General features: G+C 33.7%; 1 protein-coding gene and 1 long non-coding RNA gene across 6 annotated transcripts in view; one reads left to right on the top strand and one right to left on the bottom strand.

Annotated features, from left to right (window-relative positions):
• Window positions 1-25,746, top strand: part of CRISPLD1 (cysteine rich secretory protein LCCL domain containing 1) — a 41,018-nt gene extending 15,272 nt beyond the window's left edge. For all 3 annotated transcript variants that reach the window (XM_072034513.1, XM_038175036.2, XM_038175037.2), the window contains 13 exons: window positions 6,835-6,953; window positions 7,099-7,231; window positions 8,977-9,092; window positions 10,223-10,323; window positions 11,450-11,629; window positions 11,722-11,782; window positions 11,927-11,993; window positions 12,693-12,823; window positions 14,552-14,595; window positions 14,686-14,758; window positions 16,911-16,986; window positions 22,950-23,080; window positions 24,938-25,746. In XM_072034513.1, coding sequence (XP_071890614.1) covers window positions 6,835-6,953; window positions 7,099-7,231; window positions 8,977-9,092; window positions 10,223-10,323; window positions 11,450-11,629; window positions 11,722-11,782; window positions 11,927-11,993; window positions 12,693-12,823; window positions 14,552-14,595; window positions 14,686-14,758; window positions 16,911-16,986; window positions 22,950-23,080; window positions 24,938-24,989 — 1,284 coding nt within the window. In that variant the 3' untranslated portion in view covers window positions 24,990-25,746. The remainder of the gene's footprint in view (window positions 1-6,834; window positions 6,954-7,098; window positions 7,232-8,976; window positions 9,093-10,222; window positions 10,324-11,449; window positions 11,630-11,721; window positions 11,783-11,926; window positions 11,994-12,692; window positions 12,824-14,551; window positions 14,596-14,685; window positions 14,759-16,910; window positions 16,987-22,949; window positions 23,081-24,937) is intronic.
• LOC119715960 (uncharacterized) lies at window positions 258-26,566 on the bottom strand. Of its 3 annotated transcripts, none has more exons than XR_011807460.1 (4): window positions 25,807-26,566; window positions 24,171-24,231; window positions 22,934-23,022; window positions 258-1,153 (listed from the first exon to the last, which is right to left on the bottom strand). It is a non-coding gene; the product is annotated as an uncharacterized lncRNA (long non-coding RNA). The 3 variants fall into 3 exon arrangements; XR_005263527.2 differs by lacking the exon at window positions 258-1,153 and adding an exon at window positions 13,005-15,661; XR_011807461.1 differs by lacking the exons at window positions 258-1,153; window positions 24,171-24,231 and adding an exon at window positions 13,005-15,661 and having other exon boundaries at window positions 25,807-26,565.
• Between the last annotated feature and the right edge of the window lie 746 nt (window positions 26,567-27,312).

Raw genomic sequence — 27,312 nt, 5'->3', positions numbered from 1 at the left:
AAATGGCATGTCCGATGTTGGTTGTAAGTGCAGTCCTCAGGAATACATGTGTACTGAGTATTCCAGCATAACAGTACACAAGACCCTTTGGCTATTAACTCTATGTTCACAGAGCAAATGCAGATTTGTGGTAGTACAATTCATCTCAAGATGAATTTAAATAGTATTTCTTTAATGATATAGTTCATCCTAAAATAGATGTGGGCAAAAATGGAAGAAAAAATTCAAAGAGATGAAACATTAGATACAGCCTGTAATATAAGATTAATATTTATCTAGTTTAGGTTGTAAACTTGTGAGGTTGTGAACTTGCAAAATGGATACATGACTTGTAAAAGACATGTACGTGACTTGCTAAAATTGATGAAGTCTAAGTCTGCAGGACTGTAACATATTAATTTATTAGATTCAGATAGTTTTCTGTGAAAGTTCTAATTAAGAACAATTCAATGCCTACATATACTACAACAATGGGGTAAGATAATGGGATCTAGTTTTCACAGACTGAATTTTCATGTGTCAAAAATTGATCACTTATTATATCCTGGAGTTCTGGTGCACAATACTTACGTATGCAGAATGCTAGAAAGCACTGGAAAAAAAACACAAACGTGCCATCTTGAAAATTGTAATTTTCAAAATTTTTATCCTGAGGAAAATGTAGTTTATGGGCCAGAATACTGTATTTGTTGTGATAACCCTAGATTCAATAACATCATAAAAGGAGCTATGTCACTGATGAGACTGTACCACAAAATGGCACAGCGTAAGCTGTTGTCTTGGACTTTAATATGTATTGTTTTGCATCTTGTCCTCGTAAGTATAAGGCAGATAAATGCAACATATATTTCTAAAGTTAGATGTAAACGTGATTTATACAAGAGGAAAGGAAAAAGGTACATAACTTGGTAGTTAAAACCTCTTTGACATAATGAGTGCTGATGGACGAGCAAAAAAGCCTCTTTAGTTTCTCCTCATCTCTGCAGTAGTACTGTATGTTCCCGTTGCTAAGGTACTATCTTTTGGTCTTTATAATTAGCATTGCTGAGTGTTCTTGTGGAATTAAAAAATACAAGAAATATCTGGAAAGTAAAGGGACATTTTTCCATTTAAGACACTTTAGCAACACATTTGTTGCTACTCCCGCAGAGTTCTGTAAAACAAAAGAAAGAACTTCAGGTAGGTTTGTGTTGATGAAGTGTTCGCTGTCCACCTATCAATGTGGAAATCTGCCCCCTCTGATGATCCCTTATCCAAAAGGTAGACTACATGTAGTCTTTCCACAACATGAAAAATATTTTTTCTTCATAAACAGGTTGAATTACATTGCATGCATTATCAAAAGAATTGCCTGTCGATATGCTTGTCAGACCTGGGAATAAGCTGCCTACTAGTTACACTTCCATCTTCATGTGCTCACGTCAATACCCAGTACTTACCAAAGAAATCTGATGGTGCAAACTCATTGAAACTTGGTCATGTTAAAGCATGAATGAGGGAACTAGTGGATTCACATCTGGTGAATTCACTCCTACATTTCAAAAAGATCCTTTTTAAAAAGACCCCATGGTCACACTTTTAATGGAAAGAAACAACTTCCTATTTTTTGTTGTTGTTGTTTGTTTGTTTGTTTTTAAGAATTTTTGCTTGAAGGCTTTATCCATCCTTCACTAAGCAAAAGAATTCAACCTATAGGTATGCAGAGATTTCTTTTAAAATTTTTCTGTACTAATTGATTCAAAGTTGTTCTATAAGTATATTTTGACAAATCTGTAAAATATCAGCTGACAATGTGGAGTATTCTGGAACAATTTTTTGATATAATTTTAAAGGATCAGATCTATGCCAGATGAGAATATATTTCAGTATCCAGATTTTAATATCACTGACATTGTGGTTAAAACATTTTTCAATGCCTACTTCTGTTATGATGTAGTTTGCCTGTGCTGCCATTGTCATTCATATGTTTTTACTCTGTTCTTACTCTGGCTTTTTTTAATGCCAAGCATCTTTTTATGTAAAGATTCACTGATCAGTTATATATCAGTTGTTTGAAGTACTTGGTTGTGTAACTTGCTTGGAATGGACCTTTTCAGGTGCTTTTAGAAACCTTTCTTCAAACACTTTATTTCCTGTTATTTATTTATTTATTTATTTATTTTTTCTAAACTGTTTTAAGGCGGAATGGAACACCAGGAGAATAAAAGCCATTTTGATTACATGAACCATAAAAACATGTATATACCTTTTTACATCTGAATACACTGTGGTTTTGAAACTTACTCCAGCCCAACCAATAATGATGCTTAATTAATTAAGATGAAAAAGAAATAAAGCTATACGGTTACCACATGGTAACCTACATGTATGTGGTATGTACTTCCATACTGCAGACTGTGATTTAGCATTGAGCTAGCTGAACTAGCTTTGAAATAACTGGCTCTGTTAACAATATTAATTATTGCATATTTTAACATATTTGAACTCAAACAAAGTCTTGATTAAGAAGAAGCAATGTTAATTGTACGGTGGGTGTCATTTATTCATGACCTCCTTCTACCCAAACAAACAAACAGAAAAACAATTCCTGGACCTAATTACCATTGGCTGGCAGGACAATGGACAGTGTTTTCTGACAATAAACCATGCTAGCTATATGTGCACTATATCCATGCCAGGTAGTTTTTTTTCTGGCTTTATAAATAAGGGATTTAGGTGCTAAAGGCTGAGAAACAAATGAATAAGTCCTTTCTTCTCTGGCACACAGAGAATTTCCTGAACAGCTGACTGTTCTGAAATGACTTCGTTGTGTGGTACACACAGAGAGAAAAATAAGATGTGTTGTTTGTTGTGAAACTATAATATAGAAGTAGGCTTTTTGACATTTGATTCATTTCAGATCTCACAATATTTTGAAGTTGGCATTATCTGTTGATTGGTCAGCCTAGTATGTATTTGAGTATGCAGTATAATTGGGTTAATTCAATCCTAATGTACCACCAACTATTTACTGTCAGATTTCTGGTGATTTTGTCATAAGAATTCTTATCAATGCTTATGAAAATTTTAGTAGTTGAAATTATTGTGAATGAAATGTATGTGGTTAAATTTTGTACTATATTCTGATAAAAAGATACCTGTCTTTTTATGCTTCTATTTAAATTTTGATATATGAGACAGTTCCCATGAGATAGTATTACAGTCATTTTACAAAGGGTACTGAAATATGAATTGTGCATGTGTTAAAACCTTTTCTTTTTCCAGTGTTGTAAAACAGTGCCAAAGCCCTGTTTCTTCATAAAAAGACCAACTAACATAAAAATGTGTATACAAATATAAAGTTACAACATTGTTGTAAACAATATTAACAATGTTAAAATAGTGCATCTAATTAGGCCAAATAATGCCTTTCTTGGTACATTTTTATGATTTTTTTTGATGCATTAATAAATGGCGATTGTCTAGCCTGTTAGTGCTAATAAGCATACTTTTTATGTTTCTATCAGAGAGTGGAAATTTGAAAAAAAACAAAAACAAAGTTGAAACAAAAGTTGCTTTTAATCCTCTAATTATTGGCTTTCGATGAAGGCTGGCAAAAATTGTGATTAGCTCAGTTCTAACTTCTTCATTATTTCAGTCTATCCTTTCCTTCTTTCACATATGTCACAAACTGAAGAGTCTGAAAGGTTCCTGTCATTAGACCTGTCATTATGATTGACATGGAAGGGCAGTGACCAGGGAAGGCTGATAAGTTACTAAGACTGATAAGTCTTAGAGGAGTCCAGAGCAGAATCATAAATGAAGTTGCTCCAAGGAAAGTGCACTATGATGAGGTTCACCTAGCTATAGTAGTAAATAAAAACCCTGGAAAGCTCCTGTGGGATAGATTTAAGATGTAAAGAAATAGGGTAATTACGTCATGATGAGCTATAAGCTAGGTCCTTAGTTAATGGTGCAGATTCCTGTCTGATATAATCCTGTGCATGTATTCTTGGGAAGAGTGGAATTACTTCTTTGGCTCATATAGCAACCTTTTCTGGAGTCAGGAATGATTCTGCAAAGGACAAAAATATACCAGTGCCCTAAGGTCCTCATTGTTGATACAATCTGCACCGTGCTTCCTGCAAAGAGCTTCACTTTGAACCTATTCTTGAAAATGATTTCTTTGCTGCTGCTAAGGTTGTCGCCTGGAAACTGGAAAGTATGCCTCTCTCTGGCTAGGCAAGCAGAGGTATATATAATATTTTATGCTGTGGCTGAAGGCAAGAAACAGTTAACAAAAAAGAACAGAAATGTTGAGTAAACTTTTTGAAGACAATATCCAATCACAAAAGTATATGTGAGTATGGGTGTACATCTGTCAGGAGGATTAACGATGAATTTAAGTTTTTAATCAAAAGGCTCTTCTTGCAGAGTCTGGATGGTTCTGTCGTGTAGTTACCATCAGTCTTTAAAATATTTGTTTTTTAAAGATAGCTTGCTCACAGGCTCGAGGAATTGCTTCAAGCAACTACTACTGACTACCAAAAAGCATTATTTTAGTTAAAATAGCTGCATAAAATATATTGAAGCTTGTGTGGAGAAAACAACAACAACAAACAAATAAAATAGCTAAAACAACCAACAACAAAGCAGTGCAACACCTTTATCTGTCACTGATGCTTTTAGAGTTGAAATTGTGAGAGGATGCTTTACAAGAGAATATATTTTCAAGTTCTGAGGCTCATAAAAGCTGCAAGAAAATTTAGCTGGCTTTGGAGACATGATGTCTCCAAAAAAAAAAAAGTGCAGGTACAAACATTTTGGTCCAGCTTTTCTGTAGTTGGTAAAACCATTCTAAACAGTACTTACTTGGGATGTATGTTAGCTTTATGTTTGGACTTGTTCATATACAGGGCTAAATCTCGAGTAATATAAGATTTTGAGTTGTCTTCATGTTGTAAAATATAAGCAAGGACAAACTGTACTGGCATTTTATTTTAAAATGTTATGGAGTCATGATTCCAGCATGAAGCCATTGTACTACAGTATATAAAAAAAATAAGTCTGTATGTGGAAGAAATGTTTTAATTTTTTTTTTTTTAACAGTGAGCACAATAGGAAAAAGAACTATTTATAATGGTGTGATGAGGAGATGAGGAAAGGGAAAAGATTTATACAAACTGTAAACTGTCATAAAACTTTCTGACTTAAGACTGGAATTCTACAGTTTATGACATTGAAATACTGGCCCAATAAGGTGAACAGAAATTTTATGCTGTTTGCTAGAGTCAGTTGATTTTGTATCCATATGTAGGCTAGAAGCTTTGTTCTGTCACTGTTACACTGTTAGAGAATTCTGTCAAAAATAAGTGTTGCATTTTGGGAGTCAAAATGTACCCAGTACATTTATTATGAATAATAACAGACAAAAGAGAAATCATTGCATTAGTGACTTCTGAATAAGAGTATATATCAATAAAATAGATATTCTAGGATTAATTTGAATGATATTAGTCTTTCCACAATCATGATGTTGCATAACCAAAAGCACATATTTTTAAATAAGTAACCTAATTAATAAGGTGAATACTGCCTGTCAAAATCAGTAGAAAAACAAATTATAGCACATGGAATTTCTGTTATGTTTGTGTATTCTTTGGCTCTATAGAGGAGTTTTTTTTTTACCTTCAACATTTGCCAAAAATTTGTAGACATGATCTACAGTGTCTGCATGGAATTTTGGTTTTGGAAATACTGAATTATTTACTTAGATAACCCAGTGTAATGCTGAGAAACTTAGTCTGAACTCATGATGCAATAGCTGCACTTTTTGCAAGCAGTATGTTTCCTTACATTTATTTTAGTTTTTTAACCTGACTACTGGTATCAGTGAATCAGATACCTGGAAACTTTGCAATTACAAAGATTTTAAAAGCCAATTTGCAGTATGGCTACTTTGCTTAAGAAGAACCACTTTGAGTAAACTCCAGGTTAATACATTAAACATACAAAGTATGGTTTAATTTTTATTTTCAATATGAGTGTATTTTAGTATGTTTTTGAAAGAGAAAAACTTGCATCTGTCTTTCAGCTACAAACCTATTCTTCCATATACCTCTAAAGAACAGAAAAGGTAAACATTTGTGATAAACAATAACATAGTATTTTTCTTTAACTTATCCTAAACATGCCTCTTGCTAACATGAATGCCTTCTTTTTTCTTTATTTTTTAACCAACCTAGCCAGAAAAACAGAAAAATATAAAAACTCTAGTTTTTATATTTTGTTTGAACTGTGTATTATTTCAATGAAAGCTGATTACAGAAAAGGGAGAGAAAATCATTTTCATTTCAAATAAACTTGGTTTAGAGGAAATAAAGCCTTAAAAAGTGTGTTGGATAATATGCTTTTGGCTAAGGAAAGTGCTTGTTACTGAAAAGAAATCTCACAAGACAGAAAATACACTTGATTTAGCTTGGAAAGTTGAACACTAAGCCTTTCTGTTTCCTATTTGTCTTTTATTCATTGCAGCATGCCTGCACATGCTTTCTGAAGGGAAAACTGTGAAGGGATTAAAGTGTTGTTTTTTTTTTTCTTTTTTTTTTTTTCCTCTTGGTGGAAACATTTCTATTTGTTATGTAACAAAAATAGGACATACAATCCTAAACTATTGCTTTTTTTCTTTAGTTTTCTGCTCCAGAAACAGATGCTTTGAAAATGGACAATCTTATTTTATTTATTATTTTTTAGTTTTTATTTTTAATTTGTTTGTCTTGTTCTGTTTTTAAAGTGTATTAAGTAGCCATTAAGCATTTTTAAGAAGGTGTCCCTTTCTTTTATTTCAAATTTCAGACATGGGATGTAGAATTGGAGAGATCTGCAGAGTCATGGGCTGAAACCTGCCTATGGGAGCATGGGCCTGCAAGCCTTCTTCCGTCAATTGGACAGAATCTGGGGGCACACTGGGGAAGGTAGTTTAAGACACTGTTTAATAGTATATTATCTTTTTTTTTTTGGAAATCTAGCAAAATGTGCTTGTTACTCTAAGGAAGAATGATAGACTTTACAGCTGTTCACTGATCTAATAGCTGTTCACTGATCTGCTGGCTTTCATAGGTACAGGCCTCCAACATTTCATGTCCAAGCATGGTATGACGAAGTGAGAGATTTCACGTATCCACATCCTCATGAATGCAACCCATATTGTCCTTACAAATGCTCTGGTCCTGTTTGTACACATTACACACAGGTATGTAGGTGGGTTTTGGTTTTGTCAGCTATGGAAAAGTACAGTCAAGACCTCCAGTTAGGTGACTGTATGATACAGGAAAACAGGAAAGGGGCTTGTTTTTATGAGACTCCATAGTTAAAAGCATTGGGTACTGGTGACATAGAGTAGGGTTGTCATACAGATGTTACATTTCTTTCACATAGTTATCACTTCCTTAACAGGATTGAGGAAAAATCTCACAATACTCAGTACTCAGTGTGTCTGCTCAGTGCACTTTGCATAATCTCATCTCTGTGCCGTCTGGCATGTTAGTACTCCTTTCTGGAATTTGCTGAAGAAACAGCATGTTTGTTGGTTTTTTTTTTTTTTTTTTTGTTTTTAAAAAAAAAGTTCTCTTCATTGAATTCATCTAGTCAAACAACAGGTAAGCAGTTATAACATGTTGCTTTTACTTCAGCAGGATTTTGAAATCGCATAAGTACTAATTTATTTGGTACTTCTGAAGTTTATGTATCTAACCTGTTTTGTTTTGTTTTGTTTTTTCTGAAGGGAGCCAGTCGTGTTTTCAGTGAATGGGAAATACATAATTTTCAGATTATCATAGAATCATAGAATGGCTTGGGTTGGAAGGGACCTTAAAGATCATTTAGTTCCAACCCCCCTGCCATAGGCAGGGATGCCACCCACTAGATCAGGTTTGCCAGGGCCCCATCCAGCCTGGTCTTGGTCTTATACTAAAACCCATATAAAATAATAAAACATTTGATATGTTATTAGAAAACTTCAAAATGATTAGTTTTAAAAGATTTGTTTTCTGTTTACTATCATAATTTACCACTGTGTCAAATTTTAAGACAGAACTACCTCCATATTCTTATTTACCATTTCTGTAAAAATAACTATAATTACACTCCTCTATCATGTGCAATACCTACAATACATAGATATACTTCTTTATGTTGCTATTTCTTCACAGTACCTATCAACTTCTAAAGTTCTGAAGGAACTACACAGTTTACTTCTCTTGGATTAGTTTTGCACCTGTTGTATTTGTCTACTTTGAAGATCCCCACTTTTATCTTTCAGATTATTTTGAGATCTGCAATTAAAATTGTCTCAATGGATGAATAAAGGAGCACGGCCACATTAGATTGCAATGACATAAAAGCATGTTTGTTTAAACTCTAACTTGAATCTTTTTGATGTGTGAGTTGTTTTGTGAAAAGCTTTATGTCACATTCTCTCACTGCTGACAAGTGCCTATTCTGTCAGTCTAAGCAATCGAGATCCTTTTGGATTCTTAAATTTTAGTGAGAACTTTGGACACAATGAGAACACAGGAACGTGACATCTTGTAATGCAATGTTTTCTATTCTTTTTAATTCCAAGAACCATTTCTTCAGATAATGTGTTGTATACATTTGCTGCCATTTCATTTCATTTCATTTCATTTCATTTCATTTCATTTCATTTCATTTCATTTGCCAACACATGTTTAGAGCATTTATACATATATATATATATATGTATTTTAAAATGAGAGCCCTATCTCTTGTATCAATGTAAAACTTTTCTTTCTAATAAGGATAGAACCAAGTGGACTTTTTTCTGTTTTAATTAGGTTGCTAAGACTTTTATAATAGAAGACAATTAATATAGCATGGCTTCTGTTTTGAGTTCTGTATGTTGAAGTTTGGAGATAATTTTTGTTTCATGTCAATTAGTTTTGGTTTTTACGTGCATTTCTCTTTCCTTTTCCATAGGTTGTTTGGGCAACAAGTAGCAGAATAGGTTGTGCAATTAATTTGTGTCATAACATGAACATCTGGGGACAGATTTGGCCAAAAGCAGTCTATCTTGTATGCAATTATTCTCCTAAGTAAGTTGGCTGACACCCATAAATATCTTGGGGAGTAGGGGGTGGAAAAGGTAATACTTTATGATGATCCAGGAAATAATACAAAAGGAAATTAGTTGAGTTTTCTATTATTTTTTTTGTACTTTTACAAAGTAGTGCTTTGTTCCCAAGGCAGCCTTGGCTGCACAAATACTCTTGTGATTTTGTAGGACTTCAGTTTTGTGGCCTGTGTTTTAGCATACAACATCAGAGAGATCTTCATTGTATTGTGATGATGATCTGTAAAAGAAATGTATCTCCCCATTGTGACCTTAAAGAATGTAAGTAAATAGTTAACATCCTATAGGATATTCACAGAATCACAGAATTGTCTAGGTTGGAAGAGACCTCAAGATCATCGAGTTCAACCTCTGACCTAACACTAACAAGTCCTCCACTAAACCATATTGCTAAGTTCAACATCTAAACGTCTTTTAAAGACCTCTAGTGGTAACTCCACCACTATCCTGGGCAGCCCATTCCAATGCTTCACAACCCTCTCAGTAAACAAGTTCCTCCTAATATCCAACCTAAAACAACTTTACGGCACAACTTTAGCCCATTCCCCCTTGTCCTGTCACCAGGTACATGGGAGAATAGACCAACCCCCACTTCTCTACCTCTTCCTTTAATGTACTTATAAAGAGCGATAAGGTGGCCCCTGAGCCTCCTCTTCTCCAGGCTGAACAAGCCCAGCTCCCTCAGCCGCTCCTTGTAGGACTTGTTCTCCAGACTCCTCACCAGCTCCATCGGCCTTCTCTGGACTCGCTCAAGCACCTCAATGTCCTTCTTGTAGCGAGGGGCCCAAAACTGAACACAGTACTCGAGGTGCGGCCTCACCAGAGCTGAGTACAGGGGAACAATCACTTCCCTAGCCCTGCTGGCTACACTGCTTCTTATGCAAGCCAGGATGCTGTTGGCCTTCTTGGCCACCTGAGCACACTGCTGGCTCATATTCAGCCGACTACCCACCAATACTCCCAAGTCCTTCTGCACGTACATCCAAGCGCTCTAGCAGGTTGCCAACCATTTCCCAGTTTAATGATATTTAATATTAATGCATTATTCATTATAGCTTGTTTTTCTAATTATTTTTTTCTTTTTATTTAAAGGGGTAACTGGTGGGGTCATGCTCCATATAAACCTGGCCGACCCTGTTCTGCATGTCCCCCTAGTTTTGGAGGAGGTTGCAGAGAAAATCTTTGTTATAGAGGTATGTGCTATTTCAACAGTTATAATTGGAATGTAACCTTTTGCTTTCTTTCCTCATTATGCTTTAAAACAGTGAAATAGAATATATTATGTGTGTACCCAAACATGGGATAGGGACCTACTTTACTGTGATAAATGAGATCATGTACTATGTGATGTGTGCGGCTGAGTGTCACAAGAGGGATTGGATTATACTGAATTCCTGCTAATTTAAGTCCTGATTGAAGGCTTTTAGTACACAAAGATATAGACTTTAGCTGTATGTTATTTATTGGTCTTTCTGTAAATTATAGTGAAAGTTATGCAGTGATTTGTTTAAAGGGGAAGAGTAGCTCAGTGACATAGCCATATGCATTACTGTAAGAAAAATCAAGAACAAGAAAAGAAGACATTAATAATTAAACAAAATGACAGCTAAGTCGATTAACTCCTCACAATTTTCAAAATGTTATTAGTATTTTAGAGCATTGAATGTAATTGAATGCATTACTCCGTATGCGTGTAACCTAGCTGTTCCTGTTAATAACTTTTGAAAGTTACTCACCTATTCATATGTAAAAAAAAGAAAACACCAGTGTTTCCAAGTACATTCCTTATGTTTCTTGTTTAAGTAAGTGTTTAAGTAAGAAATGTAGGTTACTGATGAGTATTTCAACATTAATAACATTATGTATCAGTAAAAGGGCCTCATTTTCAGCTGTCTTTTTTTTTTTTTTTTTTTTTTTTTTTTTTTTTTTACCAAATTGGATTCTTAATTACAAGCTATCTACGAACCTGGTAGAACTCTTTCAACATCTAATAAGAATACCACCTTTAACCTATTAGTTTCCTGATGGCATAAAGAAAGATACTAAAAAAGGAGCATTAGGAGCATTTTCCTACTAGAGAAATTTTTCCTGCTAGAGAAATTCTAGCATTTTTCAGCACCAGAAAGACAATTGAGTTGTATTATGAAGCTTGATCTCTTGTTATGAAACAATGGGAAGTTTTCCTTGCTTTCCTACTTACATTCAACCACCATTTTACGAAAACAAAGCCATGTTACCAAAACATGATAAGGGGGTTCTGTTCCACAAACACTGAGTTATTTCATCTGAGAAATCTTCTTTGATCATTTTCTGAAACAGAGGATTCAGAAAGGCCTTATTCTCCCCATGAACCAGAAGAGGAAACCAATGAGATTGAACGGCAACGATCCAAAGCCCAGGATGCAACGGCGCAAAGCCGGCCAAGAACTCATTCACCTTCAGGCTCTACAGGCAACGATGACAGTGAGAAAAATGAAGTAATAAGCACACAGCAAATGTGTAAGGAATTTACCTAATTTTCAAGTAGTTAACAAATTTGAACTATGTAGCATGAAATTCATTCTAGTGAAATGGCTTTTTGCTTGTTTTAGCTCAGATTGTTTCATGTGAAGTACGTCTAAGAGACCAGTGCAAAGGAACAACTTGCAATAGGTAAGGTAAATTTTACAAATTACGCTATAGTTTTGTTATAGATTATTATTATTATTAGGAAAGGCCCTATTTGTGTGTGACCTGGAACATTTCCCCTTTTTGTAATCCCAGGATCTAAGGCCAAATTGTGTTTTATTTTCTTAGGTATGAATGTCCTGCTGGCTGTTTGGATAGCAAAGCCAAGGTTATTGGAAGTGTACATTATGAAATGGTAAACATTTTAAAATCAGATTTTGTACAAATAGAATGTTTAATGAGATGTATTTTCCATTAGAATGTTAATTAAAATTGTATTAAGAATGGATTAAAATGTTGTTAAGAATGGATGGCAGGGGGGTTGGAATTAGATGATCTTTAAGGACCCTTCCAACCCAAACCATTCTCTGATTGTTTGATTTTGAAGACCATAAACATTTGATGTAGGCTTTTATTTAAGATAACATCAAACTAAGTTTACATCTGCTATTCTGCGTGTATTGTCTATATGTACTTCATGTGCCTTTTACATGCACAGAAATAAAATTTACATGTCCAGATGTTAAGGTGCAACTGAAGGACAAATACAACAATTTGTGAGTACACTCATATGAATTGTTTCAGTAAGACAGTTCTACTTGTTTAAGTTTAATGCCTAGCATAATTTACCATGTAGAACTGTATAACAGTATAGGAAAAAAGCAGCTACTGTGAACAAGTATACTGTAAATGAGTGTATTTTATCTCTGAATTAAGGCAAAGGGATGTTCTCTTTATTTGAAATAACACCTAAATAGTCAACATCAAACTTAATAGACTATCTACCAAGTTTTTAGTGATACATTGCAATTAAAAACTGAATTTTTCATATTAAGTTACAATGGAAAATAGTGGTTTTGTCTGACATGGAACCGCTTTTCACATTGTTTTTCAGCAATCCAGTATTTGTAAAGCTGCCATACATTATGGCATCCTAGACAATGAAGGTGGTTGGGTTGATGTCACTAGGCAAGGAAGGAAAAATTACTTTATCAAATCTTATAGAAATGGTGTTCAGTCAATTGGGTAAGTTTCCTTAAAATTAAAATATATGGAAAGGATTTGTTATTTCATGCAAAATATATCACAGTAATAATATTCTGTTCATACTTTTATCATAAAAGGACACGTGGAAATACAGGTATTGTATCCACTATTAAATTTTAGCCAGTGTTTAATGGTGTACAGAAAAGTGGCACAATAATAATTTGTTTGTAAATGTAAATGATTTATTGTAAAAAAGTAGTACACACTGACGCTAAACTAGATTATTTTAAATGTTTTTACATTTACTATATTTGTTATTACAAAGCTGGTAATACAACCAACATCTCTACTTACATTTTTGATAGTTTCATTACAATTCCATAATATACTTATGATATTTTGCACAAAACTTTGCTCAATTTCTGCATTGGCCAAAAACAGAATAATACTGCATGCTGTGGAAAATTGATTTGGACTTTGTACTACACTGTTCAGGTGCTTATCCAGAGACTGGTATGTGAAAATAGATCCAAATACTCACTGACATGCTGAAAGCAAAACCAGAGAAGAAGTACATAAAAGTAGAGTCTCTCAGCTTGACTGCTACCATGTATAAATATCCATTAATAACTAAAGTATGCTGGAATCTAAGATACTAATAATATCTGCAAACTACACTTCACTATATCTTAATGTATTCTGGAGAGTTGTACATTGCTGTATGTTAGTGTATGTGTAATAGTAGCGTACATGCAAGAGGGTATGAGTAATACCGTATTGAAAGAAAACAGAATTATATTGAATGATGTATTTAGTTTCTGCTGTGTCTCTGTGTCTCTCTGTTCTCTGCAAACTGATTTCACATGCTGTAAAACCTGTCATAATTTCTCTTGTCAACAGATTTACGTAATTCAGAATAGAAGGAAACACTGGCTAGGTAGACTAAATTCAGAGGCCTAGAAAGCACTGTTTCAGGCATTGATATTAATTGATTAAATAATGAATTAATTGTCAATTAAGTAATGTGTTTCTTTGGGTCATCAGATTATTTGACTGTGGTTTAAATTACCCCTCCTTAAAATGAAGATGCAATTATCTCTTTTTAAAATCTTTTCGAGACAAAGAGATAAGCAAATAGATACTGATGGATTAGGAGTCAACTTTCTTACAAAAGTAGTGGTAATTAAACTACAGATTTTTTTCAAAGTGAAAGGAATTGATTTCCCATCACTTGAAATCTGTGTATTTCTATGCCATCTGAGACAAAACCATACGAGTGTCTGTTCTACAGAGCGTGTTTGGCACTATCTTCTGAGTATCAGAACACAGGAGTGAGGTATCCAAACTCATTTTTGTTTACTGTGGGTACAGATAATAATTGTATCATAGCTGACAGTAATGTCTAATTTGGTTTTGGTTTTGTGATTGAGGTGCTAGAAAAAATATGTTAGAGGCCTTATGGATTAAATACATATTACATAAATACATAGTACATAATACATAAATAAAGGACCAAGCCTATACCTTCTCTTCATCGTTTCAGCAAACTTCTGCTTCTGTGTAGCACAATAGTACATAATTCTTCGTTAAGAAGACGTAAGTGAGGAATAAGTGAAGTAGACATTGTCTCCTTCGTTAACAAAGGAGACAATGTCTTGAATTTTCTTCTATATTTACTAATAAAAAATTGACTAGCTAAAATGACATAAAAGACATAAAGCATTAAAAGATGTTATTTATTGACTATTTCTATTATTTCTTGTTTAGAAAATACCAATCTGCCAATTCCTTCACAGTCTCTAAAGTTACAGGTTAGTATTTATTTCTTATAAACTCAGTTACTTTGAATTACAGTTTTCTAAATAGCACACATTAATTGGTTTCTGTTTTACTTTATTCAGTTCAAGCTATCACCTGTGAAACAACAGTAGAACAATTGTGTCCTTTTCAAAAACCAGCCTCACACTGTCCAAGGTAAAATTCTTTGAATCTTTTATTATTACAAAGTGCTCCCGTATTTTCCATCAGATAATAATTATCTGTAATTGTCATTGACAAAGGTGACAGTAAAAGCTGTAAAAGTGAAGTCATAAATGTTTTACTAACATATTTGTCTTTGGTGTAAATAGAAGGCCAGGTAAGTGAAAGATAATCTGCAGGCTCTTTTCACAAGGAGAAGCTCCTGATCTTTCTTTGCTCTCTTGTTATATCTTAGTGAAGATTTGGTTAGTCTAAACACTGTGAGGAAAGATCCATTTTTCCTTTTAATTTTCCACTATTAAATCTATGCACCTAGAGCAAAAGACATGTTATTTCAATTTATTTACCTGTAAAACAGATACAATAAAAGGAACTGATAAAAATATTTGTCATAGAAGTTATCAAATTGTTTGGGAATTTTGGAGTGAGCAAATATATTTGCAAAATGATTGAAGTATATATTGTTAAGGTCAGGTATGGTCTGCAAGTCAGTTAACTGCTTTCAGTCAAAGAAATGTGCCATTTCTTTGAAGCTTATGTTTTCACTTATTGAAAGAAGCCTATGCCTCAATATTTTGAGGAAGTAAATCTGTAACAGTTCTGAAAACCATAGATGAGTCAAAGGTAAATACTCTGTAGCATGATTTACCGCAAGCTAAGCTGGAGGTATCCACAGGAGTACTTTCATAGCAATCCTACCGCCAATACAGGAAGCAAGCACAAAGCCAGAACTGCTAGGAAAACATTGCTTCATGTAGCACTTGGGTCCGTGGACTTGTTTGGTGTTTGGCTGTGACTCCTAGCTTTCTAGCTGGAAGATGTGGAGAAGCAAGCAAAGGAGTGGAATGCAGGAATGGATGGATAAAATCTCATACTTCTCCCTTCTTTATTTTTTTCCTTAATTGAAAAATAAATAAAATAAATAAATAAAATAAATAAATGAAATAAAACTAGCTTCATTAGGAGAAAAATACAGTCTGTCTTTAAGAAAAAAGAAAAATAAAAATAGCATTAAAATGACCGATTAATTCTGATAACATCAGTTTAAGAACCTTCTGAACAGCAATGATCCATTCAAGATTCTGTGCATGTCCTTAACATAATTCTGAAAATGTAGTCTCAGGAACTACAAGCGCTAATCATCAGTAATGGCACTGATTGTAGAAGCTACTTTTTCCTTCTTATGCCTTAACCATAAATCATCAAGTCTTCTAAAGCTTCTTTCTTGCTTCCTTCAGAGAAAAACTCTCCCTTCCAGCTGCAACAGCTTGTTTCAATGACCCATCTGATAAGACCCAAGGGCTGTGACGTGCCAGATACTGACTAGAGTGTAGATAGTATCCCAGTGAAGGATGTTTTCCTAGTGCTGCCCCAAGAAGTAAGGCTTCAGAGCCGTAAAGTCATGACCCAATTTTAATGAAACACCCTCTCAGAGTAGATCTGAGGTTTACTATATCCTTGTAGCATATTATAATTTTCAAACACAATGATTGCTACCTTCTATACTACACTATACTATCTTTCCGCATAGTTGTCCTGTATATATTGGAGCTATAGGATTCATGAAACACAGAAAGTTTTTTCTAAAAGATTAACAAAATGCAGATGAATAAGGCAGACTGTGTTTTAGCAGCATTCTGATCCCCTAAAATCTCATTACTTTCCAAGTTTCTCCATTTTATCCATAGATGTTAAGTGCTCACCCTCACGATAAGTTGCTAAATTTCTTTAATCACCAGCTCATCAGCACCGTAACAGGTCTTCATTCATGTATGCATCTCCTGAGAAAGTATTCAGCTATACTGTTTGGATAGAATGCTGTCAAAACAGATAATGATACGCTGGCTTTTCTACTGTCCTCACATATGTTAAATGAAGAAATGACCTGCTTATCTAAAAGGAGGAAGAAGACCAGACCTGTTGAAGAATGTTTTCAAGCACTTTATTGTGAACCACAAGTTACATCAGCAATGCTTTTCAGTCAATAGTAACCGAAGCTCAAAAACTGATAGCCTTTTAGCGTCAGTATGTATGTCTGTATGCGTCATCAAATAGATTGATACTCAAAAATGCTGATGTTGAATATATTATATAGTAATACTCTAATATCATTGTTCCTGAGTGTGCTTTATTTTCCATATTTCAGGGTGTATTGTCCTCGTAACTGTATGCAGGCAAATCCACACTATGCTCGAGTAATTGGAACACGAATTTATTCTGATGTAAGTAATGTGATTTTCATTGCATTATATAATGAAATATAAAGTCCTATGACAAGCTATAATGTAAAGATAATACTATCATGTAAATATCATTTTTTCCTCCACATGCAGGTTTTTTTAGACCTAATATCGGAAAAAAGATGTGCTATAACAGTATTTTCTGAAGTGTTTTGTCAGAGACTTCCATTTAAGTACTCAGCCGCTGATGATATGGAATTTTTATTAAAAACTCATTCTAGATTTCAGCAATTTCTGGATACATGTTTTCAGTTTTTGATCAAAATTCCCATTGATTTGCTCAGTATTGGCAATGTATACTCATCAGCCATCTAATACAATGATCAGAGGGCTGGAACACCTCTCCCATGAAGAAAGGCTGAGAGAGCTGGGGATGTTAAGCCTGGAGAAGAGAAGGCTCCAGGGAGACCTTGTTGCAGCCTTTCACTACTTAAAGGGGTCTTATGAAAAGGATGGAGAGGGACTCTTTACTGGGGTAGATAATGATAGGACAAGAGGGAGTAGTCTTAAAGTAAAAGAGTAATCTAATCTCTAGATTAGAGATTAGAGTAAAAGAGTAATTTCTAAAAAAAAAAATTAAAAAAAAAATATTAAAAAAAAAGTAATTTCTAAAAAAGAGTAATCTCTAATCTCTAGATTAGAGATTAGGAGGAAATTCTTCATTGTAAGGGTAGTGAGGCACTGGAACAGGTTGCCAAGAGAATATGGATGCCCCATCCCTGGAGGCGTTCAAGGTCACGCTGGATGGGGCCTTGGACAACCTGATTTGATGAGTGGCATCCCTGCCTATGGCAGGGGGGTTGGAACTGGATGATCATTAAAGTCCCTTCCAACGCAAGCCATTCCATGATATAAACCCTTGCCTTTTAGACCCTAATGTAAACAAAGCTTCTTTCCAATTAACCAAAAATTATTCTGAAAATATATGTCAACACTCTCATTGTTTTGGATATTTCTTATCATTGTAGATCATTTTAGATAGCTAAATATTTGAAGAAGGATTTTGATATATTTGAGTAAAATATCTCACAGTTATATTATTGTGAAAGACTAATACTGCATTTTTTTCAGTCTTTTTTTTTTTTTCTCTGCTTTTTCGTCTCCCTTTGGAGAAGCCACTATGTTGTGGCAGAGAGAGCAGTTCACATTTTTACCAATAAGCTGCATGTTGGAACTCTATCTGTCGTACAGAGTAGTATGGTGCCCAGCTGGGTAGGATGATGATTTTCAGTATTTTCTACCTCTTCGAAATACGTGAAAATAGTATGCAAACAATTGTTCATCATTATTTTGCAACTAACTAGTGTTCAGTAGATTGCTTGTATAATTTGTGTCCCTGTCCTCTGTGCATGAGAAGCTCTTCCAGTTCAGTAAGCAACACTAATCTATGCCTGTGCAACTGGGTCCTTAATGTGCATAAGAGGGGAGTGAAAATAGTTTCAGTGATAGTTAATTTTGTCAAACACAGTTTTCTTCCAGTTCTGAGGTTGCAGTGAATGGTAACAGCTAAATTTTCCCTGTGAGACAGATGAGATTATGTTGTGGGAGAAAGAAGACCTATTTCTGTTTAATTTATACAGGAGAAAATCTCATATTTGCTTTGGCTAGAAAAGTCCCAGCTTAATTTAATTAGTATTAGAGAGTTGTGCTTTAAAATTATTGTAGATATACTGTCTCATTATTCATGTCCATTGTATAGAAATGTGTGCAGCCATACTGCTTTTAGGAAAAAATGGACATAAATACAGGTAAGATACAGGGATGGGAGTCTTCCTATTAACTTCAGATGTTGAGAGAGTAGATATCCACACTGAAACTGGACATCTGTGTTATGTTTATAGCAGTTTGTAGTAGCAGTGGTAAAAGAGATGAATAGGCAAAGCAGAATTCATTTGACCTTTTATGAGTATCTCCTTCAGTATGGGATGAATAGCCTACTAGATCTGTCAATTTCTTTCCGTTTCCTACAGAAGTGTCCTAGGGCACCTAGCTAAGATTTAGACAGACACATCCTATTTATATGTTCCCATTGGTACTATTGGCTTTATGTGATTTTCTACAGTTTCTTTGTTTCTATCATTTAAATTATTTTAAAGATAAGATCCTTTTTATTGGAAATTTCACTATGCAATATGACTGTATATTTTGTTCATTCTGTCTTATAACTGAACTAGTTTCAGGATTATAGAGAATATTTAACAAATATATCCTCTTTTTCAGCTTTTCATGTATTAATAGATTTGTCTGCAGATACAGGGAATTCATTTACCCACTTGTCATAGCAAGCATATTGCAAATTGCAATTTTGTGGAATCTACTTGGTGGATTCCACAAAATCTATGGTGGATTTTTTGTGATGCTATTTCATTAAAAAACAAACAAACAAGCAAACAAAAAACAACACATATGTATGTATGTACAAATAACATGCACATGGCTATTTATTTGCACTAGTACTTAGGCCACTTGCATTCAGTAAATGTACAACAATATTTATTAAATAAAAACAAATAACAACAGATGTCACATCAAAAACATATGTTTACAAAACCATTTCTGCAGTATTCATGAGAATCTAGATAAGCATTTCTGTATCTAGCTTTGGTCTGATCAGTCATTCATTCTTATATTCATTAATATTTTACTGCTACTCCTTTATCTGTTCTCTGATTTGTAGATAGTGCCCCACAGAACTTTTACCCTATCGGTTCTCCCACCCTTTTCTTTTAGCTTTGAGATTGCAGTGACTGTTTGTATAAGATTTATATTGTATGTATTTATCATGCTGTTTTCATAGGAGGCAGCATTTTCCCAAAGACAACCACTTTCTAGTAGCAGTAGCTCTACATTGTGAGTGTTGATAGAGCAATTCTACAAAAAAAAAAAAAAAAAAGAATCTACTTTTGGTGGTTACCTATCAGCAAAAGTCTTTTATCTGAAAAAATTATGGAGTTTTATCAGCTCATACCATCTGAGGATTTTGAATTTTTGTTTCAATAACCATATGCGGAAATATTTCCCTACCTCTTGTGCGAAAACTTTCATAGTTCTCTGCTGTAGTGAAATATGATATAAAACTACTATTAAGTAGTTCTATAGTTCTGCAAGGCTGAGGGAGAAAGGCTTGTGGTTTGCAGAGTACTGCTATGGTGTGGTAGATATTTGGTATTTTGCTGAGTAGCTAAAGAAGGAAAATAATTAAGCAGCTTGGTATTCAGATTCTATGACCTGTTAAATACTAATGAATGTCAGAGGGTTCACAGCACAGCAATAAAGCAGAGTCGTATAATGTTGCATGAAATGTTTATGTTACCTTAAAATACTGCCTTATATATCCTTCAGGGTGAGTTCACAAAAATTAAACAAACAGACCCAAATCTTTGAGAACACTTGCAGAAAGTGTTATGAGGCTGCTAATGTAAAATTATCAATAATATACTGAATTCTGTGATAGACAGAGATTTGAAATCCTATTCAGTTTAAATTAAGAGGAATTTTACCTTAACAGTTCTGGGAAGTGTGATCAGGGTGGTGAAACATTACTGAGTAGTAAATGTTACGGCATCAATATTGGGATCTGATTCGATTTAGATGAAGCCAATGAAAAGTTCTTGAAAGCTCAAAGCAGATAAAACTTCCTCAAAAAAAATGTGATAAAGCTATATGGATTTATTCATTGGTATACATATAACTCATATTTATGAATTTGTACTCATTTAATTGTTCATATATTCATAAGGTATGCACATTTGTGGATACCTTATGAGCAGATGAGCCAGGCTCCAGGCTCATCTGTAAAGCAGCATTAGAATATCAGTTTATTTTTCATCTGATAATCATCTCTTGATTTGACCTCTTCAACCCCATTTTTCTGACCTCATCTTTTTCACATATCCCATGTAAGCATCTTGCCTTTAGGTTTAAAATGTTTTACATTAGCCTAACCATCCAGTAATCAATTGTGGTACCAATTCTAGCAATGACTCCACCCTATACTGGAAATAGTTTCTAACAAGAAGTCGGCCTCTTTTGTCATTCTACCTCCATTGTTTTATCTTTACTTTCTTATGCATTTGATCATAAACTTCCAAATAGCATTAAAGTAGTCATTATTTTAGCCACCCTCAAATGTAATTATGAAGGTATTGTCCTTTCTAGTGATATACAACAAGTGCAGTGGTTATTATTACAGAGGTGACAAACTGTGATTTTTATTTTACTCTGTTGTACGTCTAGCTTGCTTTATATCTCCAATGTGAATTGAAAACTAAATTGCTACAATATTATAGTACTAGCAATTAATAGAGTTCTTCTAATTCTTCAGTGTAGTTAAATGCTTGTAAATCTTGTCTTTTGTTTCCTTAGACTGTAATCCTGTATTTGCAGGGACTATTTATATTCCTGTATATTAGACATTGTACACAAGCAGTATTATCTTTAGGTACTCCCATAATATGAGTACATAAAGGATGCTGTAATCCTAAAAATAAGGTGACTACTACTGTTCAGGATATAATGAAGGTCTGGCAGATTAGGGAGGAAGAGTTAAAGTACAAAGGAGCATGAATGGTATCCCTTCTGGCATGTTCAAAAGCAGCTGCCAGCAGGGTGAAGAGAAAAACTCTAAAGTGTCTTTGCTAAACATTCTTTGCATAAACAGGTTCAAATCATTATTCTCAGAAATATTGTATCATTAAAAGACAAACTATATAACATCAAAACTAGCAGCTTCTGTGGTTGAAATAGGAGTAGGAAAACCATTGCTATTTTAAGTTCCTGATTTTATATAGCATTGAGATTACAAAATAGCTACAGGAACAGATATAAATTATTCCAATTATAACTGGAAGAAATGCAACTCTTGTTTAAATAGTCGTCTGTGTAACCAGCTATTGATATTTGTATTGGCTTAGTTTTTAAGGTTGATTGAGGAGAGGAGAGACCTATTCCAGTGAAGGCTTTTCTTTTTTTCCACAGAACAACTTGGTTTTAAGTGGACATTCACTGTAGCTTGAGCTGTGTTTTGTAGTGCTGGGTATTGAAGTAGATTGGGACATACATTCTACACTAAGAAGTTTCATACTTCTGGCAATTGGTTTTTTGCATGCTTAAAGAGTAGTGGAGCTCTACATATTTAAATCAATTATTTTAATCAACATTCTGAACTATCCTTCTATAAATATTATTTATGCTACACATTTTCATGACAAGACATTAGTGGACAGATTTTAGGTTTCACATAGATGAAACTGCTGTTAATTTCACAGAGAGTTTTGCCTGAGTAAAACTAAGGAAGCTTAGGATTGTTTTAGATCACTTTGTTTTGTTTGATGCTTATATTACAATTTTAATATAATAATTTAAATATAATTAGCTTTTAATATTGGCCCATGTCAATGTAAGATATTCTAATGTTCCCTTGAACATTATGGATAATTTCACTGCTGTTTGAGATTCTTGAGCTGGAGATAGAATTATTACAGTCAATTTTTAGGGAGGACATCTCTTCCTAGAAACATACAGTGTGCTTTTGCTGTTCTGCTGTTCCAGTACTTGACTCTGGCTGGAGATTAAACTGAATCTCCTGATCTATAATAATTTTGGTTTGGTTTTTACTACCTCTCTGCTGTTGAAGTGATGGTGGATAAAGCTTTTCATTTTGAAAAGCTCAAGAATGTGAACAGGTCCTTGAACTGAAATAGGCTGAAATAAATGATTTTTGAATCACACTGTAGAAGATCATTGAATAGGCAGCGGTATATTCCTATAAACTGGCATATGAATCTGATTTAAGTACTGTAAAGATTAATAAAATCAGTCATGTGATGACTGTAATTATTTTACATTTCCTATAATTTAGCTTAGGCATCTTTATTTGTTTTCTTCTAAACAATTTTGAAATAAGAGAATGAATGAAAACTAAACTTACCCTCTTTCTTTCTTAGATATCCAGTATCTGCCGAGCAGCTGTACATGCTGGTGTAGTCCGCAACCAAGGTGGTTACGTTGATGTTATGCCTGTAGACAAAAGAAAGGTGTACATTGCTTCCTTTCAAAATGGGATATTTTCAGAAAGGTACAGAGCCCATTTTCGAAGATTACTGTTTACCCTTCACCTCAATAAGGTTTACAAAGTATTGTATTATGTATCTTTGTACCTGGGGCAGTGCTAGAAACCCAACAAATAGGCCAACTTGGGTTATTTACAGAGCTTGTGTAACAGCTGCAGTGACTTTGGAGAGGCTGTGGTACAAGAACCGCTTGCCTCTTCTAAGCTTGTAAATCTTTACTCTAAAAAGCTTCTTATAAAAAACAAACAAAACAAAAAAAAATCCTCGTGTTTATTATTTTGCTTATGTTGCAACTAACACAATATTTGATAAGAAAATCACTTCTGGTTTCTTTGGCAAAACACCAAAGAATGTTTACATTAACGTCAGTGATCTATTCTGTCTGAGAGGATCTGCAATGAACAGATCATTACAAATTTACATAGAGTCAAATCAGTGAACCTGGTTCATAAATGATATTCACAAAACATTAAACATTTTTTTTATTATTTTATATTTTTAATGGTTTTACTGTATTCAGTATAATCAATATCAGTATTCAATATCAGTATTTTTCTGAAAGACATGGAAGTGGTGTGAAAGTTCATTTACTTATACTCAGTGTATTAGCATCCTCTATGATGATAACACATGGCTACATGTTGCAGTTCAAATGTAATTATTTAAAGAATGCTACAGTTTCTATAGGAAGAAAAATAAATGGCCTTAAAAAAAGCCCTTGTGCCACTCTTTCTGTCTTGAAAAGCTAAGAATGTTACCTCTAAAACCAGTAAGTTTGTGTGGGAAAAATCTAAAAGAGTATCTTTAGAGAACTTGGATGTAGGAGAAAAAGGATTTTTTCTTATTTTTATTTTATTTTATTTTTGGGGGGGACATGCCCCTTTACTTCATAAACCTTTATGCAAATTTAGAAACTTTTAAAATACATCTTTCATTTGCTTCATGAATAACCCCATTTTCCCTATTAATGTCCATTTCCCTCAGAAAGAGTGGTTCCATACTGACACTTATGTTCTCCACCTAAATCTCCTCACTGAGAAGAAAAGGAATCAAAAAAAAAAAATGTTGCAAATTTAATCATTATTTGTACTTTACCATCCCAGTGAAGCCAAAGTCAATGGTTAGGAGAGCAGTTCCATGCAAGTTTTCTGTGAAGCTGAAAAATTGTAATGAAGATTGCAATGCCAGTGCAGACACCATATTCTTTATTTTTGTTCTGTTTTCCTTTCTTAAATAGGTCTCATATATGTTTTGCAAAATAGAAAATCATGATACCATTAAATATGAAATGTTATATTTTTGTTGTATAAAATAAACCATATTCTACCAAATCTCTCCTTTTTTTTTTTTTTTTAAATTTCTTTTAAAGCTATTTAGCATTCAGAAGGCTATCGATATTTTAAATATATTTCCTTTGATTTGCAAAATATAAATTCTCTTTAGAAATACGTGCAACCAGTGAACAAGTAATCTCCAGGGTTTAAAAATTATATCTGAATATAGTTATTATATAGAATTATATAGAATGGCCAACATAAGATGCATGCTTTCTCTTTTCCCCCCAAACTTTTTTTAAGAGTTTTGCTTTATTATTTAAAGCTTAATTCTTTTAATTAGAATCAACTTAGGATTTATTGAAATTTTTGTGTTACAATTTGATCTCAATAATTTTCTTTGAAGAAAAATTAATATGAAAGTTTGGTTTTTTTTTTTTTTTAAAAAAAAAAAAAGGTAGTAAAAGTTATGAGTAGTAGACACAGGAAATGTTGCAGGACCCTAGAACTGTATTTAACAATTCAAAAAGAAAAGTCATTGGAGTGTCAGTCTTAAAAATAACTCCAGGAATGTTTTTTGTGTTTCAGTTTACAGAATCCTCCAGGAAGCAAGGCATTCAGAGTATTTGCTGTTGTTTGAGTCTAGCGAGAAGAATGTAAAACAGGCAAGTGAAAACAGAGCACTTGGAAGAGAATAATAGAGGCCATTTCTTGTAATTTCTATAATTTGTATAAAGCTGTAACATTCTTGTACAGAGTATATATACTACTTTCCACCAAAAAAGTTTAAATTACGTATATATCTTAATGAAAATATCTGTAAAAGTAAACATGGGAGAAAAATTCAGTTGAAAATGTATATTGATATATAACAATATTTTGAATCCTGTGTTAATTATTGCTATATTTTCTTAGCAGTTACTCTTATACAGTTAATTCAAAGCTCATAAATGTTCTGTTTTCTTTATGATATTATTATGATATTTCAATATGACTTTTTTATAATATTGTATGGTGCTTTATATATGCCACTAACAGTAACCTTAAAACTATACCATAGGGAGGCCTGAGTTTTTATTTCCAATGTACATAAAAGAAGCCATCCTAATAATTCAGTATAATAAATCGTGCCTTAAAGTGAAATAAATATCTATATAACTTTTTGATGATTTACAGTAGCATTAGCCATGCAAGCGTAAATGAAGAGCTAGACTGTTTTCAATTTCACACTAATTGTGACAAGTACAAATACCTATTTAAAATAAAATAGAAAACCTGGAGAAGTCCTGGGTCGTATTAGTATGTTTTCATCTCAAGAAGTATTTCAATGAGAGTGGTCCATTCATGTTTGTTATTTCTTAAATATTTTAAATAAAACATTTATTGGATGCTGGTGAGCTCTTTAGTTCAAGTACCCAATTCATTTATGACCCAGTCCTTCACATGTATTCACCTACCTTGAGATGGGAGATTGAGTGAGACGTGTATAACCTTGGAGGATCTGAGTCTAAAAGAAAATTTTCATATTGAGAAGTCAAGTAACCTAAAATTAAGAAATTTCATCAGATATACAGTGCAGTTCTGCACACATAATGTGCTTTACTTCTATCATGTGACTCATTCAATTTACCAAAATTGGGTTTCAGTAAAACCATAGATTTGTACACATATATAATGATTTGTAAGCTTGAGGGCTTAAGATGTACATGGTATCCGTATACTATACAAAACTGTGAGGGTAAATGTTTAAGAAAATGAAAATGGTAACAAAGGCTAACCTTGCTCCTCATGACCTGGCAAATACTCCTGCAGGCCAGGAAGTATAGTGGTATGGAGCCCATTGACAATAATGTCATTTGTTGCTTCACCATTTAAAAAAATTCATTTATGGTGAACAGCCTTGTGCATTAATTTTACCATATTATGGTATATGAAGAACATGTAATGGTGATACTATGTTTCTTTCTATGAAAAGTGTGTTGTGCTTTAAGACTGAAAAGCTGTTAAACTTTATTTTTGTTATTTTTTTATTTCTGTTGAATTTATTTCCTTTCAACTTGTAAACTGATTCATATTCTTCATATTTCAAAATATTATATTCTGCCTTCTGTTTTGCTACATGTACTACCTCATGTAGTTAGGCAAGCTCTGTTAGTTTTTTAATCTGTTTTGAATAAAATTAATTTACATAATAAGAGTATATTTGACAGACATTATTGTTTAATTGTTTGCCCTGACTCAAGAATTAGAAATAGCAAACACAAAGTTTTCTTTTTTTCTGAATTAAGTGTTGCAAGTGGTAGGACCAAGCAGCAGACATAATCTGAAGTTTTGAAAGCTGTAGAGGCAGCATAGGTACACAACTTCTATTAATTACATTAGGAGTTTTATGAAGTCTTCCAGTCATTTTTCAAGTTCTGGCCAGGGTATGTGGGAGCAGATTGCTTTCTCATTTTAATGGGCAATTCTGTCAGAAAGTGACTGTAAAAAAGCAAGCAAACAAACAAAAAAATGCCACCTTTTTCCAGTTCTATACAGCTCTTTCCTCTTCTGGTAAATGTTGATAGTGTGAAATGTTTCTAGTTACATTTGTTGGAAGCAAGCACTTGAAAGCTCATTCCTACTTTGCCTCATAAGACTAATGGTCAATTTGGAAGTTCTGGTTGGGATATATGTCTAATTGGTGAGCGAGACAAAAAGTCTTTGTGTAAACCCTTTTTTTTTTTTTAAGGTGGTGACAGGGAAGAGAGCCACTGTAAGAAGTTTTATATACATTGAGCAGTACTATCATTAACCGCTGTTCAGAAATGAAAACGTATCACAGGTAGACTATGACTGTGTTAGAATTCCAAGTCACTCTGTCGTGGTTTAACCCGGCCGGCAGCTAAACACCACGCAGCCGTTCGCTCACCCTTCCCCCTCCCTCTCTGGGATGGGGGAGAGAAATGGAAAGTGAAGCCCGT

This window comes from Anas platyrhynchos, chromosome 2 (genome assembly GCF_047663525.1).
Source record: "Anas platyrhynchos isolate ZD024472 breed Pekin duck chromosome 2, IASCAAS_PekinDuck_T2T, whole genome shotgun sequence".
In the NCBI taxonomy this organism is placed as follows: Eukaryota; Metazoa; Chordata; class Aves; order Anseriformes; family Anatidae; genus Anas; species Anas platyrhynchos.
The sequence above is the reverse complement of the archived record's forward strand: the minus strand, read 5'-3'. Positions and strand labels throughout refer to the sequence as shown.